The 17791-nt window shown below is 37.1% G+C and overlaps 1 protein-coding gene across 2 annotated transcripts in view; it reads right to left on the bottom strand.

The window, feature by feature from the left end:
• Positions 1–690: 690 nt before the first annotated feature.
• Positions 691–17791, bottom strand: part of ASPM (assembly factor for spindle microtubules) — a 37850-nt gene continuing 20749 nt past the window's right edge. The window contains exons 18-28 of one of the 2 annotated variants that reach the window (XM_027826106.3): positions 12515–17134; positions 10378–10544; positions 9467–9626; positions 6599–6808; positions 6219–6368; positions 4919–5110; positions 4295–4487; positions 3636–3790; positions 2300–2476; positions 1098–1270; positions 691–1015 (exon numbers count right to left, since the gene is read on the bottom strand). In XM_027826106.3, coding sequence (XP_027681907.2) covers positions 910–1015; positions 1098–1270; positions 2300–2476; positions 3636–3790; positions 4295–4487; positions 4919–5110; positions 6219–6368; positions 6599–6808; positions 9467–9626; positions 10378–10544; positions 12515–17134 — 6303 coding nt within the window. In that variant the 3' untranslated portion in view covers positions 691–909. The remainder of the gene's footprint in view (positions 1016–1097; positions 1271–2299; positions 2477–3635; positions 3791–4294; positions 4488–4918; positions 5111–6218; positions 6369–6598; positions 6809–9466; positions 9627–10377; positions 10545–12514; positions 17135–17791) is intronic. The other variant, XM_037907029.2, reaches the window with a different exon arrangement.

A 17791-nucleotide genomic window follows, 5' to 3' on the forward strand; every position in this document is an offset into this window, starting at 1 on the left:
AAATAATTGGTTTCAGAAAGCCAGCCCTCAATGGAATGATTCTGAGAAAGAAAATTTCTCCATCCTCCAAAGAGACGCCCTGTGCAGTTTTTGTTTGTTTCTTTTTAATGCTTTCTGTGCTGTTCCTTAGACTTGTTTCAGAAAAATGTGGGTAAGAAGCAGGAAAGAAGAAACATTTAAGGGAGATGCTGTGGAGGGCTACTGGAGGGATGTATCCATGTTCACTGCTGGTTGAACAGGAAGAGTCCTGGCCCCTGTCAGTAACTGATGGCGCAGGAAGAAAGGGTCTAATTAGAGATAAGGATTGTGAGGTTTATGTATCTATCCTCATAACACTCCCCTGTACTATTATCCTTATTTTACAGACAGAGAACTGAAGCACAGATTTAGTGATTTGCCCAAGGTATCTCTAATGGAATGAAAATTGAAATTTGGGTCTCCAACAGCTCAAGGTAGTCCTCTAATCACTGGACCATCCTTCCTCTCATGTATACCATCACTGCAGGCTGACTTGCACACTAATATTTAGTCCTCATTGCCAAATGGCCATTCAAAACACATTCAGCCTTTGTGAGAAGCTGCATGTTAAATTGCTGCCTTGTTTTTTGGTTGTTTTTTTTTTTTTATAAGATTACAGCTGCATAAAAACAGTATATTTGAAATAGTAAAGCAAGGAAAACACCCAAGAGCTTCAAAGCAGTTCAGTATTTTATTGTACAATTGCTTTAGGCATTAGTACAAAGTAGCATTAAAAAAAATGTACATAATACAAAATATAAAATAAAATGCCAATTTTAGAGTAAATTTGCATCTTTAAGTAATCGCTTTTGACACTAATTTGTTTTCCCCCTAAAAAGCATTTAACCATTTTGAATACACACACACACTTTCAAAGATAGTATCTACATTTTAGTGGTAAGCAGTACCAAGTGTATCCATTACCATTCGAATAGCTTGCAGAGGATCTACAATTTCTTGCATGTTATCTTTCCTTAAAACCCAGTCTGGTTTAATTCTGAAAAAAGAATTGCTTGAAATTAGACAACAGTATATTTTCCACAAGAAAACAAAAAAGCAGGTTAATTTAGAATTCTTACCTTGAAACTACTTTTGTTCGTACAGGAGTTACTGGAACAAAGAAACTCCCACTCATGGATGTGTGCATCTTGTGTTTGGAAAGAGTTCTTTCAGCATCCATTTTGTGTTTACGAGCTGTAAGTTTGTACAAGCTATGAATACGAGAAGCAGCTCTAGATGTGCTTCGGATGTCCTAAGAAATACAAATTTCACACAATCAATACTCAAAAGGTAATTGAATAGGAAGTTAATAAATAATGGAAAACTACTCAATTTGCTCAATAGACTACATTTTCATAGAACATGCAGCACTTCTCTCCATGAACACACACGGAAATGTATTTGAAAGCAACAGATCTTTAATTTCTGTAGGCATTTCAACATCCTGATGGCATTAGATATTTGAACTATCAGTGACGCTGGAAGATACACAAGTAGCTTTATAACCAGATATTTCCAACTAAACTATTTCCAGAAAGTAATTTTATGCCTTGAATACAGTTTGTCTAATGATGGTTCCAAAGATACAGCAAACATTAACTAATTCATTTGCTGCACCAGTGGAAGTGCTAGACTGGACAAGGACACAGGTGGATACCAGCAATATTACCACTGAGTAACGTAGAGCTGGTCTGAAGAGATTTAAAATGACATGTGGATAAACAGCTGGTGGCTATTTATATCTGAAGCCTTACCTACACTAACACTTGCAGTGTTGCTACCACCAATTGAGCTACACTGATGGGAATCATTTTAGAAATACAGCTAGTGTACACACAGTTTATTTGTCTGCCACGAACCAGGAAACAATGGTGCATGCCAACATGAAGTCTCACAAACCAACTGTACGGCAAGTAGAATTTGAGAACATTGATAAGTCTTACTGGATTGGAATGGAGAGCAAGGGCAAAGACAATATTTACAAAGTGTCATCAAGAAAAAGAAAGTACCAGTGGATAATTGTCAATGTTTTAAAATATATTAAAAAAAAAAAGGGGGGGGGAGGGTGGAAAGACCCTGTTGTGCAACTCAAAGATCATGCATCACACTCAAGGTGAAATATACACCATATTACACTATTATACCAACAAGTACTATTGTAACTGTGGTGGACACTGCTACAGTCAGATGCATATACTTCAACAGGCAGTCTGAATAATTTAATAGCAACCAGCTGGAAGAAGCCATAAGAAACTACAAAAAATGAAGCACTAAAACTTACAGCAGCTCTCTTTGAATCCTTCAAAAGGATGGCCAACAAACAACACGTTTTTGTGAAAATGCTTCCACCTTTCTCTGAAGTTTTGTCACCAGCCTTTTCTCTGTACATCTGCAGTAGGTCCAATAATGTATCTACAGAATTTTCTACTTCATAAACTGCTTGAGTAGTTCTTTCATACTTAAAAGGAAGACAGAAAAGCTGATGTAAATAGATCTCAAATATAGCCTTATCAAGCTATAAGAAAAAGACTACTCTCATTCAGGCCAACTGGGTGATACTTTTATTATATGGATTGCAGTTCAGATGAAACAATTAATTTCTGGGCATTACGCTGCAGTGCCAAAATGCCCTATGATAAATTGTTCTAAAACTTTTTTCTAGAAACTGGGACAGCAGAGGTACATATTGTGCTCTCAGATTTCTTAGCCAGCTACAATGCAGTTCAGTTGTCTAACCAACATTTTATCCTTTCAAACTTTTCAGCAATGTATACTTCTTTTAAAATCATGCAAGCCTACAAAAAATATTAAAAATCAGTTTGACTGATTAAAATATACTATTTTTGTAATGAAATGCAAGATATTCACTTAGGAAAATTTATTAGACTTGAATGCTAAACATTTTACTGATTTCAGCGCATCACATATGAATGACTGTTTCATAAATCTATACATGTTTGTATTATATAGCCAACACTCAAGTTGGTACATCTAAAATTCACTGGTTTTGCAAACATTTCCATTAAAAAATTAAATCTGTAAATAGAACTAATCCATCTCCAACCCAAAGTTATGCTGAGTTAGCTTTAAATAATAATTTCTTATAGAACTGTTTATCACAGCTATAGATATGAAAAGGTGAGAATTTGGAAAAGCATCCTATACCAGTGTTTTATGTATGATTTGTAATTAAAATATTACAGAAAACTTCAGTATGCAATACCCTACCAATGATTATTTCTCTTTTCTGTACAAAACTGTTTTCCAATTCCATAATGTAAAAAGCTTGGTACTTTTTCAACCACGCACCCTCTGCCACCACTCAGATTTTAGTTTGAATAAAATTAATTCATTGAAAGCCATGATTAAAATTAGACTACTTTACAAGATGTAATAATTGTGCACATTAAGAAAAAATAATTTGATGATCTGGTTCAAAATAATTTGGCATAACTGGTTTTAAAGTCAGGAAAAAGAGTTTGGGGTTTTTTTTTGCAACACTATCAGTTATTACATTGGATAAATTCATGCTAATCTTTTTGGATAAATGTAAGTAAGTATCTGTAAATTAGACAGTCCACAGCTTATGAAACTTAAAAAGCAAAACACTGAAATACCTTTGAAACATTAAGCAGGACTTGAACTGAATATTTGATAACTTCCATACAGGGAATACTGCGGTTGCAATTCCGGATCAAAATAAAAATAGTGAAGATTGCTCCGCTGTGGGCCATATTTTCACAACAGAGAGGGGAGAGCCTGGTAACAACCTCTAAAATAAAAGGGTTCATTTGTGAATGCTAATCAAGTTATTTTCAAACAGTAACATTTTTCTTTATTAGGCTTGGCAAATACATGAGAACAAAAACAAAATCAATTTCAAGCCATGTTTCTAAACTAGGATTTTGAACATTCCGGCAAGTCAAAGGTATCCAGTGTATGTGATACTGCATATAAGGTGAAATTAAAAGTAAGTAGGACTCCCTTTATGCCTTACATGTAGTAAGTAGTACTGCTGGGCATGGGAAGGCCAGGAACTAGAATAATGCATTCATGACTACATTCTGATGTAGTTCTTTAAGACAGCTTGTTATCAGTGTCGTATTTGATTCAGAAGGAAATGGCTTTGCATACTGTTGTGTCCTCTAACTTCGTCACTTTTCCCAGTTGTATTGTAAGCTTGAATATAATCATGTGCTCCCCTTTCTCAGAAGTTTGGGAGTCCACTGCTGTCTTGAGAGTGCCCAATATTTAATTACGAAAAGAAACTACTAACCCAGATGTTTTAACGCTGCAAGAATGTAAGAAAGATGTTTGTATTTTAGAAGATAATCAATGGCAACTGCAGTTCTGTTACACAGTTTGTTTTCTTCTTTGCTCTCTTTGTTAGCCATTTCCAAACTGTGTCGTAACGCTTTAGTTTTTGCTGTGTCATTTTTCTTCCTCCAAGAATATCCTCTCCACAATGCCTGAGAGAAAACATGGCAGAAAGATTTCACAAATGGGGAAAAGAGTAAAAGTGGCTCTAGGAAAGAATATTCATTAGAATCTCAAAATCAACCTTATAGGAGTTTAATAAAATTTTAGTCTCAAAATACTTCAGTTGTAGAACTCTAAGTTATAAGCCTATGATCAGATGTAGTGTATTCAGTCCTTTGAATACTAGATTCCCAGTTCAAAAATACATCTATCAGAAACAGTGTCTTTTACTATTACTTGATGGCTAGTTGGTATTTAGCTTTCCAATCCAGTATTCATCTAAAAAATAAAAAATCAAAAAAAAAATCTGTACCCTTAAAGAAACACCTTTGGTTGGTAATAAAATAAAAGCAGGCTTTTCTAAGAACTATAAAATAGCAGACATGAGCAAGATGGAATTCACTTATTAGAATTCATATACCTGAAATTTAATTATTCCATTCTTCAGCTTTCTTCTGTGTTTGTACAAAAGGAACTTTCGTACAGCTCTTTGGATTGTGATTGCAGCCTCATTTCTCTGTTTCAGCCACCTTCGAACCATTCGCTGTGTTTTAATGATTTTCTGATGATCTTGTAGACTTTTTTTTTGTTGAAGTCTTGCTCGAAACCACCTCTGTTTAAAGATAAATGGGAGTTTTTAAGAGACAAATTAAGTTTTCTTTCTTTTCCTGACACCACCACACATGCATGTATGCACACACTTCTTGTTACTTCAAAATTGATAGAGTAAGGACTAAAATCTGAATTTATCATGGATTTAATTGATGCAAAGCCAGGAACTGAACACCACGATAGCAAAGGTGTGGCTTTGAAAGGGCTGGGAGCACCTAAAGAAACCCTTGGTGAAGGGGGAGATGTGCCACTGGACTGTGACAGTAGTAATGGGACAGGGTGACTAGCTCGCACTTGGCAGAGGTGGATGGGGAGAGAAGTTGCTAGTCCCATCCTTAATCCAGTTGCAGGGTCTCCTTTGATGCTGGGGACTAGGCTGATCACCAGTTTTGGGGTCTGGAAAGAATTTTTCCTTTATAGTAAATTTGCCTGCTTTGGCATGTGGATTTTTTTCTCCACCTTCCATTTAGCAGCCTGAGTCTTGTTTTGGGGAGATTAAATTAGTGGTCTCAACTTAGGCAGGTCCCTGTGTGATTGGTTGGGTTAGAACAGAGGTAGTCAAGAGGCAGACCACAGATCAAATCTGGACCACCAGATGATTTTGAACAGACTATGAAATCTTTTTATTTACTTATTATTATTATTATTGTTATTGTTTTTGTATTATTTTCTCTGGATCTTGACCAAGAAGTTTGGACCTTAACAAAAAATAATTGGATTACCCCTGGGTTAGAAAGTGTCCAAATAAGGTCCCTGTACCCTAGTTGGGGTTGCTTACACATTGGTTCTGAGCATGCTATTGCATGTTTAGGGGATATGACTCCATGTCTCATGCAGCTTGTGATTCCCCTTGAACTTGTCTCTCCTCCCTCCAGGATAGAGAAGAGAGTGGGTCAGGACTCTGGTTTCCAGTCAGGGTCACTGGCAGGTCTGAGAGTGTGGAGGGGACATGGCCTTCACATCCACAATGGGGCCACTGGTGACAGCTGACAGTACTGCAACAACTCTTCTGCACAGTTTGGTGATTATTCCAGTTAGGTAATAGTTAAATAAAATAGCTGAAGAGAATGAGTAGTGTGCAACAGCTCCTCCCTCCCAATAATGCTAACCTGAATACATATGACAGAAGAGATCTGCATTTGTGCATGTTTCAATACAAGGTGAATTCTGAATGCTCTCTGAATTTTAATAGCAGAGAGATGATGATATGCAGCAGCTGAAAAACAAAGCAGCCGCTTCTTCTGTTTCTCACCCAAAATCTGTAGAAAGAAAAACAGAGTCAGGAAACAGCATTAATAATCAAATCCAGAGGTAGCCTTTGCTACATCATAATCATAATCTATGCTAACTCAGAAATGGAGTTCCACAAAAAATAGCTGGGGTTAGTGTAATGTCTGAAACCAGAGTTTTTCCACTGTAGCCTAACTCCTAATCAACCTCATATATTTTAAATGTCTATGTAGTTATAATCACTTAAAAAGACACTTACCTTTTTTCTTACTAACCACCCCCGTAAAAATGCTTGCAGTTTAATAGCAGCTTTTCTAGTTTGGATGTATTTTATGCATTCAAGTCTTCCTTTTTGCCTAGCTCGTATATGTTTTTGGATGACCAAAGCAGCAGCTTTTTGTTGATGAAACTTGTGTCTTTCTTTGAAGCCTCGATAAGCTGCCTGAATCAAACATGCAGCCTGCTGCATCTAGAAGATAAATTGTGTGTTGATAGTCAAGTGTGCTTTTTCTTGTCATAGTGGAAGTACATTAGGTTTTCATGTTTATCGCATTACCCTCTATTGTAAGATGGAAAGAAGTGGCCAAGGATCAAAAATAAAATGAAGGTGCCACTAAAGTTCTCACTTAAATTCAACTCAGCAAGTCAGTCAGCATTCACTAATAGCAGTAGGAGTTTTCACAACTTGGAGGCTTTTTTCCTCCTTAAAGGACTTAAAAATGTTGGCAACGGATTTTATTTTAAGCAGGTTGGCCATGACAGCAATAGACCATTTTTACATTTATTTAAAGTGCAGGTCTTATTATCATCAGTGTAGATTTGGCAAATGCAATATTTGGCAAAGTTTAAGTGACTGGGATCTAGTTTGCTCTCAAAGTAAAGGAAACCTGAACCTTTAAGGAAATGGAAGAGCTCAAAGAGTGGGGGGTGCGGGGGGGGAACAACTCTGATATATTTCTTAGGTGTCATTCACAAATCAATGCAATCTTAGTTCTGGTTTTACTTCTCTTTTCCCCTTCCATACTTCATAATATTTTGGTGACAAACCTTTTTTTAAATAGCAGAAAGTATTATAAGTAGAGCTATCAAAACGATTAAAAAAAATTAATCTCAATTAATCGCACTGTTAAACAATAGAATACCGTTTATTTAAATTATTTCTACATTTTCAAATATATTGATTTCAATTACAACACGGAATACAAAGTGTACAGTGCTCACTTTATTTATTTTTGATTACAAGTATTTGCACTGTAAAAAAAACAAAAATAGTATTTTTCAATTCACCTACTACACGTACTGCAGTGCAATCTCTTTATCATGACAGTTGAACTTACCAATGCAGAATTATGTACAAAAAAGCTGCATTCAAAAATAAAAATTTTAGAGCCTGCAAGTCCACTCAGTCGTACTTCTTGTTCAGCCAATTGCTCAGACAAATAAGTTTGTTTACACTTGCAGGAGATAATGCTGCCCCCTTCTTGCTTAAAATGTCACCTGAAAATGAGAACGGGCGTTTGCATGGCACTGTTGTAGCTCGTGTCACAACATATTAATGTGCCAGATGCACCAAAGATTCATATGTCCCTTCATGCTTCAACCACCATTCCAGAGGCCGTGTGTCCATGCCGATGACGGGTCCTTCTCAATAACAATCCAAAGCAGCGCGGACTGACGCATGTTCATTTTCATTATCTGAGTCAGATGCCACCAGCAGAAGGTGGATTTTCTTTTTTGGTGGTTCTGTAGTTTCCGCATTTGAGTGTTGCTCTTTTAAGACTTTTGAAATCTTGCTCCACACTTTGTCCATCTCAGATTTTGGAAGGCACTTCAGATTCTTAAAACCTTGGGTCAAGTGCGGTAGCCATCTTTAGAAATCTCACACTGGTACCTTCTTTGACTGCACATTTGACAAAACGCAAAGTGTTCTTACAATGAACAACATGTGCTGGGTCATCATCCGAAACAGCTATACCATGAAATATATGGCAGAATGCAGGTAAAAGAGCAGGGGACATACAATCCTCCCCCAAGGAGTTCAGTCACAAATTTAATTGACGCTTTTTAAAAACAAACAAACAAAAAAAACAAGCGGCATCAGCATGGAAGCATGTCCTCTGGAATGGTGACCAAAGCATGAAGGGGCATGTGAATGTTCAGCATATCTGGCACGTAAATACCTTGCAATGACAGCTACAAAAGTGCCATGCAAATGTCTATTCTCACTTTCTGATGACATTGTAAATAAGAAGCGGGCAGCATTATTTTCTGTAAATGTAAACAAACTTGTTTGTCTTAGAGATTGGCTGAACAAGAAGTAGGACTGAGTGGACTTGCAGACTCTGAAGTTTTACATTATTTTGTTTTTGAGTACAATTACGTAACAAAAATATCTACATTTGTAAGTTGCACTTTCAAGACAAAGATTGCATTACAGTACTTGTACGAGGTGAATTGAAAAATACTATTTCTTTTGTTTATCATTTTTACAGTGCAAATATTTGTAATCAAAAATAATACAGTTTGATTTCAATTACAGCAAATACTATATGAAAAAATGTACAAAAACATCCAAAATATTTAATAAATTTCAGTTGATATTCTATTAACAGTGCGATTAAAATTGATTAGTTGCAATTAATTTTTTTAATCACAATTAATTTTGAGTTAATCGTGTGTTAACTGCGATTACTCGACAGCCGTAATTATAAGGATAGCAGACAACGACAGCTGCAGTGAAGGATTACTATGTTCCACTGTTAACTTCAATGGGACTATTCAAAGCGTCAAAAGCTAAGCACATACTTTAAGTCTTTGCTGATAGGGGACTTCACTTTGGCATTTTCTGACTTAAGTACTTCTCTTTTCAACTTTAACATTTTTTTTAATGTAATTTTCTTTATAAATATAGTATAGTTTTAAACTAGAGCCCAACCAAGAAGATTTTCTTTAGGAAAAATTAACTTGAATAAAAAGTAGTTATATATCAAAGGCAATGAACAGGCTCACTTTTTAGAGAGAAAGCTAAATTATTGGCTGAGTACATTATACAAGTTTACTGCACACACTGAAAATATTTAACATTCAACACCACCCATGTCTTAGCTGAATTTAAGAGTGAAAATACCTTTTTAATCTGTTTCCTAGTGCTGTATCTTCTGTAACCTGATTGAATCTTAACTGCAGCTTTCTTGGTTGCTAGGAATTGTAACAGAATTGTTCTTGCAGTGAGGGTTTCTCTCCATCTCCTCTGAATAGTAACTGTAGAGGCCTTCACTTTCAAAAACCTAATGCAAATGAACATTTTAGTTTTTCTAAAAAACAAAAACATGAGTTTTAAAAATGAGACGTTTTCATTTGCATTTATTTATTGCCATCAGCAGAAGATTAGCAAGACAAGTGGCATTCATTGGAAAGTTATCAAATCCATAGACATTTTGGTTTACACACACAGAATGTAAATAGAACACTGGCCCAGCTCTTAAGGCTCAAGACTAGTTAAAGTCAATGGAAACATGAAACACTGGAGTAAAACTAGTAAAAAGTGACTTGAGAAATTTTAGATCTTGTCTCAAGACAAATAAATAGAAAACAAAAATAAGTTTAACTTTGGAGCAGGAACTAGGACTAATTAAAATACAAAAAAATCCCCCACATGTTTTTAATTCTGGAGTTTTCAAAACACAGACATAACTCTCGAGAAGAAAGCAGTGTAGTAAAACTAAACTTCACATATGAGATGAAAGCAAGTACCTGCAGCTGGCTCTCCCCTTCCTTCCTTCCAAGATTAACAAACACAAAACTCACACCAAAAATACAAAGATTAGATTTTTGAGGGCTGGGGCTTAAACATGTGAATAACTTTATGCACATTAGCCACAAGGAGTCAATGGATTACTCACATACTTGAGTCTTTGCAGAATCAGGGCCTAAAGAGATGACAGAGCTTTGCCAGAGTGCAAAGCAATATTAAGTTATGAAACAATAAATAGCTCAAGACCACGAAAAGAAGTATGTCACACAACAATAGTACATTACCAGGTCCTCTGCTGTTTGGTTTTGAAATAACCTTGAATGATACAAGTAGCTTTTACCACAGCTATATATTCTTTTCGTGCTCTGTATCTTCTGAGCCAGGCTTGAATTGTTCGTGCAGCTCTCATTTTACCAGCCAACTGCCTGGCTTTAAAACCTCTAAATAAAGCCTATCAAACATAAAAACAAACAAACAAGCAATTTTGTATTTAATGGGACAAACTAGGATAACCCTCCCCCATCCCCACAACTAGTCACTTCTGCCTGAATGTCTTTTTTTAAATCTTATTGTGACAAGTTACACACAAGATTACTAGAGAGGAGGGGGGAAAAAAAATCTTGTCAGTTTCTTTACTATAGCACTTTGTGTATAGTCACTTTCTCCTGCACACAGCAAGTATAAGCTGGGAAATACTACACACACTTTCATCAATGTCAATTTCACAAAGAGAAAAAAAATCCCAAAATGAATTAAAAGATAAAAGTTACAGATTTTAAAGATCATCCTGGAACAACCTGAACCTAACTACAACTATTTTGATTTGAAGCTGTTTGTTGTTGTTCAATATTTCAAAAGGTGACGTGCTCAGTAGCACTGCTGTATTTACAGAGTTGGAAACTTGTAGTGAAGGTATTGTTGTCTCTAACTAAATCCATGGTAAATCCTAGCATATTTCAGTTTGTACTGTCCTTTTTTTCTGCTCTTACCATAAACTGTGGCTCTACTCACCAATTTCACTTTTTGTAAGTGGCCAATCAAATTATTTCTGCATCTATATTATGGGAATTTGGGATGCTGAGGATCTCCCACCTAACGCACTCTCTGTTTTGAAGGCAGAAGTGCAATCACCTGTCTAGGTACACTTGCACATTAGTAAGAGGTGAGGTTAGATAAGGCAGCAGAAACTCTCCCAGGGGCTCCAGCAACTGAAAAATAAATGGGAGGGTTTCCCCCTTCTCCCAAACAAAAAAATCTGGAACATTATAAGAAACCCTAAAACTCCTACTCCCCTTTTTGGGGTGTGCAGAAGGAAATATAAAAAGGTAAGGAGTATCTTGGCACCCCCTACTCCAGGAAGCTATGGCAGTCCAAGGAGCAATCTCCCTGTCCCCCAAACAAGACAGCTAAGTGGACAAGGGAAAAAAAATCACTTGCAGCTCTTCCCACAAACAAACAGCCTATGGGGGTAGCGAGAGAAATACTCAGCCAAAAAGAGTGGGAAACACCAGAAGGAAGTTCAGAGGACCAGTTACTGTGAACGCACTGGTTAGTTCCCCACTGCTGTCTATGGAGGCAAGAGCAGTGCTCTCTACTTTCTCCCAGCAGCCTTTTGACCTGTCACGGAGGGAGGGAAGTCTGGGTTTTTGAGTGTTTTTCCTCGCATCTCTAGACATATCTCTGGGTTCGTGGACCACACCTTTTTCCCCTCTGATGTTCAGCTGCCTCCCACCCCCTCTTGGGAAAAAAAAATAGTCAGGGGCCTCAAATATCTAATGTTAACAAGTTTTTTAAACTTTTATTCACTCTAAAAGAGAGCCTTTTAAAGAGGGCTGATAGAGACTATGTAAAAATGGCCTCTTCTTACCCGTTGCTCTGTGTATGTTGTCATAGCTTCTCACTTTGACAAAATAAGTGACTACTTTTACTCTATTTACCACTCCAGAGCCCACACATTTACGTAAATGAGCTGGCTTCCATTCCTTCTCATATCAGTAGAACTATTAAGTTACCATTAGTCACATCTGTACAAACCAACTGAATACGAGGGCATAGTTTAACCTGCAGAATCTTTGTTTCCTGCACAAGCAGGAAAAGCACCAACTTGACTTTCGCAGCCTGAAAGTTGAGTTTGTAGGACTAGAATTTAGGAAAAGTTATTACTTGTAAAATGAGCATTTTGGATGTGGAAGTCACTAACAATGCCATTTTTAAAGTCACCTTTCAAAGTATAACTGATTCATCTGTTGATGATCGTTATAGCAGTTATATCAATCATGCTTCAGAAACTTATCACATACTGGCAACCAGTATTGTACTTCTGGTCTTGTTTTTAAACACAATTTATATTACAGTTTGTCATCGGACGTTACAGTATTAACCAGGGATGTATACAGCACAACACATTGCATTTTCACAAACCTGAATTTTTATTGTGCTTTGTTTAATTTTCTGAAGCTTTCTCTGCTCGATGAATCCCCGGATTCTAGACTGTATAATTATAATGCTCTTCCGGGTTCTTAAGTAAGCTCCTCTTTGGTGTTTCATAGCTAAATGTGATTTGAAGTGCTGCTGTAATACAAATGCTGCCTTTCTGTAGGTCATATACTGTAATTTGGTTTTAGTCATCAAGTAGTAAGACTGCAATGTAACAGCTGCTGCTCTGAGTCTAACAAATTTTCTGCGATGCACAGTCATGTGAAGAAAAGCCTGAATCTTTCTTGCAGCACGTTTTTGCTTTGCCATTTTTCTTACTACTGTTCCACGATAGGCAGACTGAATAATTATTACGGCTTGCCTTTGGGCAGAGTACTCAGCTTTCTGTAAACGAGCCATTCGACAGGCTCTGTACCATCGCTGAATCGCAACTGTTGAATCCCGAATTGCTTTGTAGCGAGTTTTCATTCTATGGCATCGGAATGCAGACTGAATTGCTACTGCTGCGGTCTTCTTCTTAAGAAAACGTCTCCTGTCTAAGTACATCTGTAATACTGACTGAATACGCTGTGCAGCTTGTATGATTGTAGCCAACTGCCTAGCTTTTTTAGCACGAAAAGCAGACTGAAGGCAAAGGGCAGCCTTTTTAATTTTGGTATAGTTTTTTACTTCAGCTTCTCTTGCCCTGTTAGCTCTGAACCTTTGCTGTACAACTCTGACTGCCCAGCGTAACTGTTTATAATGATTATGCCATTTGTGCATACGATAAAGAGACTGTATTACAGTTGCTGATGTGCGCATGATTTTCAGTTCTTGTCGTGCTTTCATGCCTCTATAAGCAGCCTGAATGATCAGCACAGATTTCTGAATGGTCAGATATATCTTCCGTTGAACTTTTCCTTTAACATAGAATCGGTAATAATTCTGTATGACTAGAGCTGCAATTCTCATTCTCTGGTAGGAGATTTTAATCTTATGCATTCTAAATGCTGACTGGATTGTGCTGGCAGCCAAATGCATATGTTGAATGTTTCTTCTTGTTTGAATACCCCTGTACAGAGACTGTATACGAATAACTGCTCTACGAAAAGAAAGGTATTCCTGAGTGTGCCATCTTACCAAAATTAAAGCTCTGTATCTTCTCTGAAGGACAATAGCAGCAGCTTTAAGGGAAAGATACCTCTGTCGTTCTTTAAATGTTTTAAAACGTCTCTGAAGAACAACAGCAGCTTGACACATTTCTTGATGTTTTTTTCTTGCTCTCATCTCCCGAAAAGCTCTCTGAATGCAAGTTGCTGCTTTCTTCATAGAAGAGTACTGCTGTACTGCAATTCCTCTCAGCTTACTAGCTCTGTGTCTTTTCTGTATTACTTGGGTTGCCCACTGTACTTTTTTGTAGTAACAACTTTGCTTGTACATTCGATATTTGGTTTGTATTATGGTTGCAGCATTATGTTTTTTCTTTAGGAGCTGTCTTGTTTTCATTCCTCTACAGGCAGCCTGAAGAACTAAAACAGAGTTGTACTGTTTTAAGTACATTTCTCTCACACGTTTTCCCTCCTTGTAAGCTCGGTAATGTTGTTGTATAGTTATTGAAGCAAATTTGACAGATTGATAGGAAACACGCATTCTATACATTCTTAAGGTTGCTTGGATAACTGTAGCAGCCTTGTGCATCTGTTGCATCTTTTCCCTTACCACAAAGCCTCTATAAGCAGACTGTATGGTAACAACAGCCTTACGGACATGAAGATATTCTTGGTGCTGTTGCTTTGCATGTGCTGCTGCTCTATATTTTCTCTGAATCATAACAGCAGCTGCCCTAAGAGAAATATATTTTTTCCTGTTAAGAAAGGACCTAACTCTCCTTTGAAGAAGGGCTGCAGCTACATGCATCATTTTCAAATGTCTCCTGGTTTTCATACCGCGAAATGCAGCCTGGATACAGAGTATGGCCCTCTTCATAATCCTGTATTTGTGTACTTGAACATTTCGTTCTTTGCAAGCACGATACCACTGCTGTATCTGTTTAGTTACCCTGGATAACTTTTTGAAATCTTTTTGTTGTCTGTGCATTCGATAATATGACTGTATTATTGTTGCAGATTGATGCATAATTCTTACCTTTCTTCGAACTTTCATGCCTCTATAGGCAGCCTGAAGGACAAGGGATGATCTCTGTAGCTCTAAATATTTTTTACGTTCCACTCTCCCTTGATGAAATGCTCTATATCTAATTTGAATTACAATTGCTGCCAGTTTCACTGCCCGATACCTAATGTTTATACGATGCATCTTAAACATGGCTTGAATTGAAATAGCCGCCTGATGCATGCAGTGAATTTGTCGTCTTACTTTTATACCTTTATAAATAGCCTGAATTTTAACAACTGCATTCTTTAAAGACAGATATTCCTGCTTTTGATACTTAGCTTGAACAACTGCACGATGCCGCCTTTGAACCATGATAGTCATAGCTTTAAGTGCTGCATATTTTTTTTTTACTACATAGGATCTGTAGGTTGCTTGTATAGTAGTAGCAGCTTTGTTGAATTCCCATAATTGTTTCCTCACTCTCATCCCACGGAAAGCAGCTTGCAAGACTAAGACAGCTGCTTTTGTTTTTAGATAAAGTGTACGTTGTTTCTTTTTCATACAGTAAGCTCTGTAGTGTCTCTGAATCACTAAGACAGCTTGTCTCAAAGTTTTCAACTTTGATTGATTTACATGCATTCTGTAATAGGACTGTATGATTACTGCAAATTGATGCTTCCTTTGAATTTGTTTTCTCACAGTTCTTCCTCTCCAAACTGCCTGGAGTTGTACAATACAGTTATGCAGTTCCATATATTCTTGCCGCTGTTTTCTACCTACAATGCTGGCTCTATAATGCTGCTGGATAGTTAGCACAGCATTGTTTACAAGCCTGAATCTTTGAGCCTGGAACTTTCTAAAGGCAGTCTGTATTCTAACTGCAGCACCATGTTGCCTTTGAACCTGTTTTCGTACTTGCCAACCACGAAGAGCTGCTTGAAGAGAAATCACAGCTGCTCTTCTTTTTAAGAAGCTCAGTCTCACTTTGTAACCAGTTTTGTAGGCTCTGTACCACCTCTGAATCACAAGAGAGGCCTGAATCATTGCTTGATATTTCATTCTTGCAGCATGAGCTCTAAAAGCTGTCTGGATCTTAACAGTGGCAGTATACTGAAGTTTAAGCATTTTGCGTACTCTATAACCTCTGTAGGCTGCTTGCAAGCAGACAACTGCCTTTTTGACTTTCAAGAACTTCTGCCTCTGATGGACTTGCTCTTGGTATGCACAATAACGATTCTGAATGATAACAGTAGCACTATACACCCTCAGATAGCGTTGCCTATCCCTTTTCATTCTGTAGTAAGCCTGGAGCAAGGTTGCAGCCTCTCTCCATCTTTGTACTCGTTTTCTGATCAGATGCCCTCGCACTGCAGCTTGAACGCTGACACAAGCTACGGTCAGTTTTCTATATTCTTTAAGTTGAAGGATGTATTTTTGGGAACGGTATCTTCGTTGAACATAGAGTGCTGCCTCCCTTAAAGCACGATAATGTTTACGTGCTTGTATCATTTTTATAAAAGCCTGAATCTTCACTGCAGCAGCTTTTAAATTTTCAAATCTTCTCTGGGCAACATAAGCACGATAACTTGACTGAATTTTCACCACAGATCTCAATACGTGGGCCTCTTTCCTAGCTTGCATTCTTCTATAGGCAGATTGTAGCACAATAGCAGCAAGGCGTATTTTCTGGAAAGAAGAGACAGCATTTTTGGCCGCAACATATGCTCTGTATCGAGTCTGAATTATGCAAACAGCATTTTTAGTCTCTTTGTATCTTTTTAGTTGTTGATATTTTCTCACATGCGACTGTAATGTAACAACAGACTGTTTCAGGAGTAAAAATCTTCGCTTCTCTTGCCTCATTCTCCAATGTGATTGAACAACACAGACTGCTTTTATTTGTCTATATAACAGACGAGCTTTCCTGCCTCTAAAAGCAGCTTGGAGGACTGTAACTGCTGCACGTTTTTGCAAATAGTTTTTTCTTTGAATTTTACCTAACCGATAAGCTCTGTAATACTTTTGAATCATCAGTATGCAAGCCCTTTTTTCCTCATAAACATGTTTAGCCTGAACACGTCTAAGCCAGGCTTGAATCTGGATAACACTTTTTCTAACATGTAAATACTGCTTCAAATCTTTATGCATTCTATACCAAGACTGTATGACAACAGCAGCTCGCTCTCTCTTAGCTAATTTTGAGGCTCGCCGTTTTCGGAAAGCAGTTTGCAACACTATCGCAGCTTTAATTTTCTGCTCAATTTTGTGTTTTCTCCATCTTCTAAATGCAGATTGAATGACAAGTGATGAAGACTTTAAAGTTTCATATCTTTGCTGATCTTGTTTTGCCACCAAGGAAGCACGCAAATGTCTCTGAATTGTGACAGTTGCCCAAAGAAGTCGTTTATACGCAGAAGCAGCAATCATCATTCTTATCCTAGCTTGCACAAGGATAACATAGTATCTTAGCTGCAGATATCTTTTTCTAGCACAGAATCTTCTCCAGTAAGTCTGCAAGAGAGAACAGAATGATAAATTTATGAATATTAATATAATCTCAGTTTAATTCAAGTTAGCCTAGAAGTTTCACCCCAAGAACTAGTTATTTTTCTTATTGAAAAAGAAAAAACAAAAAAATCCCCCAATTTTGCCACTTTCAACATTAATCCTCAGTTTATGGACTATAGGTCTGTGGGTTCCAATTTATTCACTCCTACCCTATCCCCAGACTAATGATCCAGAACTTTTTTCATGATCACAAATACAGAATGCATTAAGGCTATTCCTTTTTACATACCAATTCTATGCCAAAGGGTGAACCTATTAAACCAGTTAAGATTACCTTTCAAACGGTTGAGAAATAAACTGAGAATTAACACAAAGTCCCAGAGTTTTCTTACAAAAAGTTTAAGTAACATTTGGGTTGAAGTCCACAAGTTACTGTTGGGTATTTATTTATATATTCTTATTTATAAAAGAGTTCTGAATTAAAAGTAACAATAAGGGGTTCTCATACGTATTCAAAGTATGTACCACATCTTAATAGAGAAAATTTCTTATGTATTAGCACAATCAGGAATGAGGCAGTAGATGACTACTTCTCCCACTAAAAGCAAGCATCCCTGTGGCACCTACAGCAATTGCTTATATAGAGAAGGAAGGAATATT

This window comes from Chelonia mydas, chromosome 8, assembly GCF_015237465.2.
Source record: "Chelonia mydas isolate rCheMyd1 chromosome 8, rCheMyd1.pri.v2, whole genome shotgun sequence".
NCBI classification, from domain to species: domain Eukaryota; kingdom Metazoa; phylum Chordata; order Testudines; family Cheloniidae; genus Chelonia; species Chelonia mydas.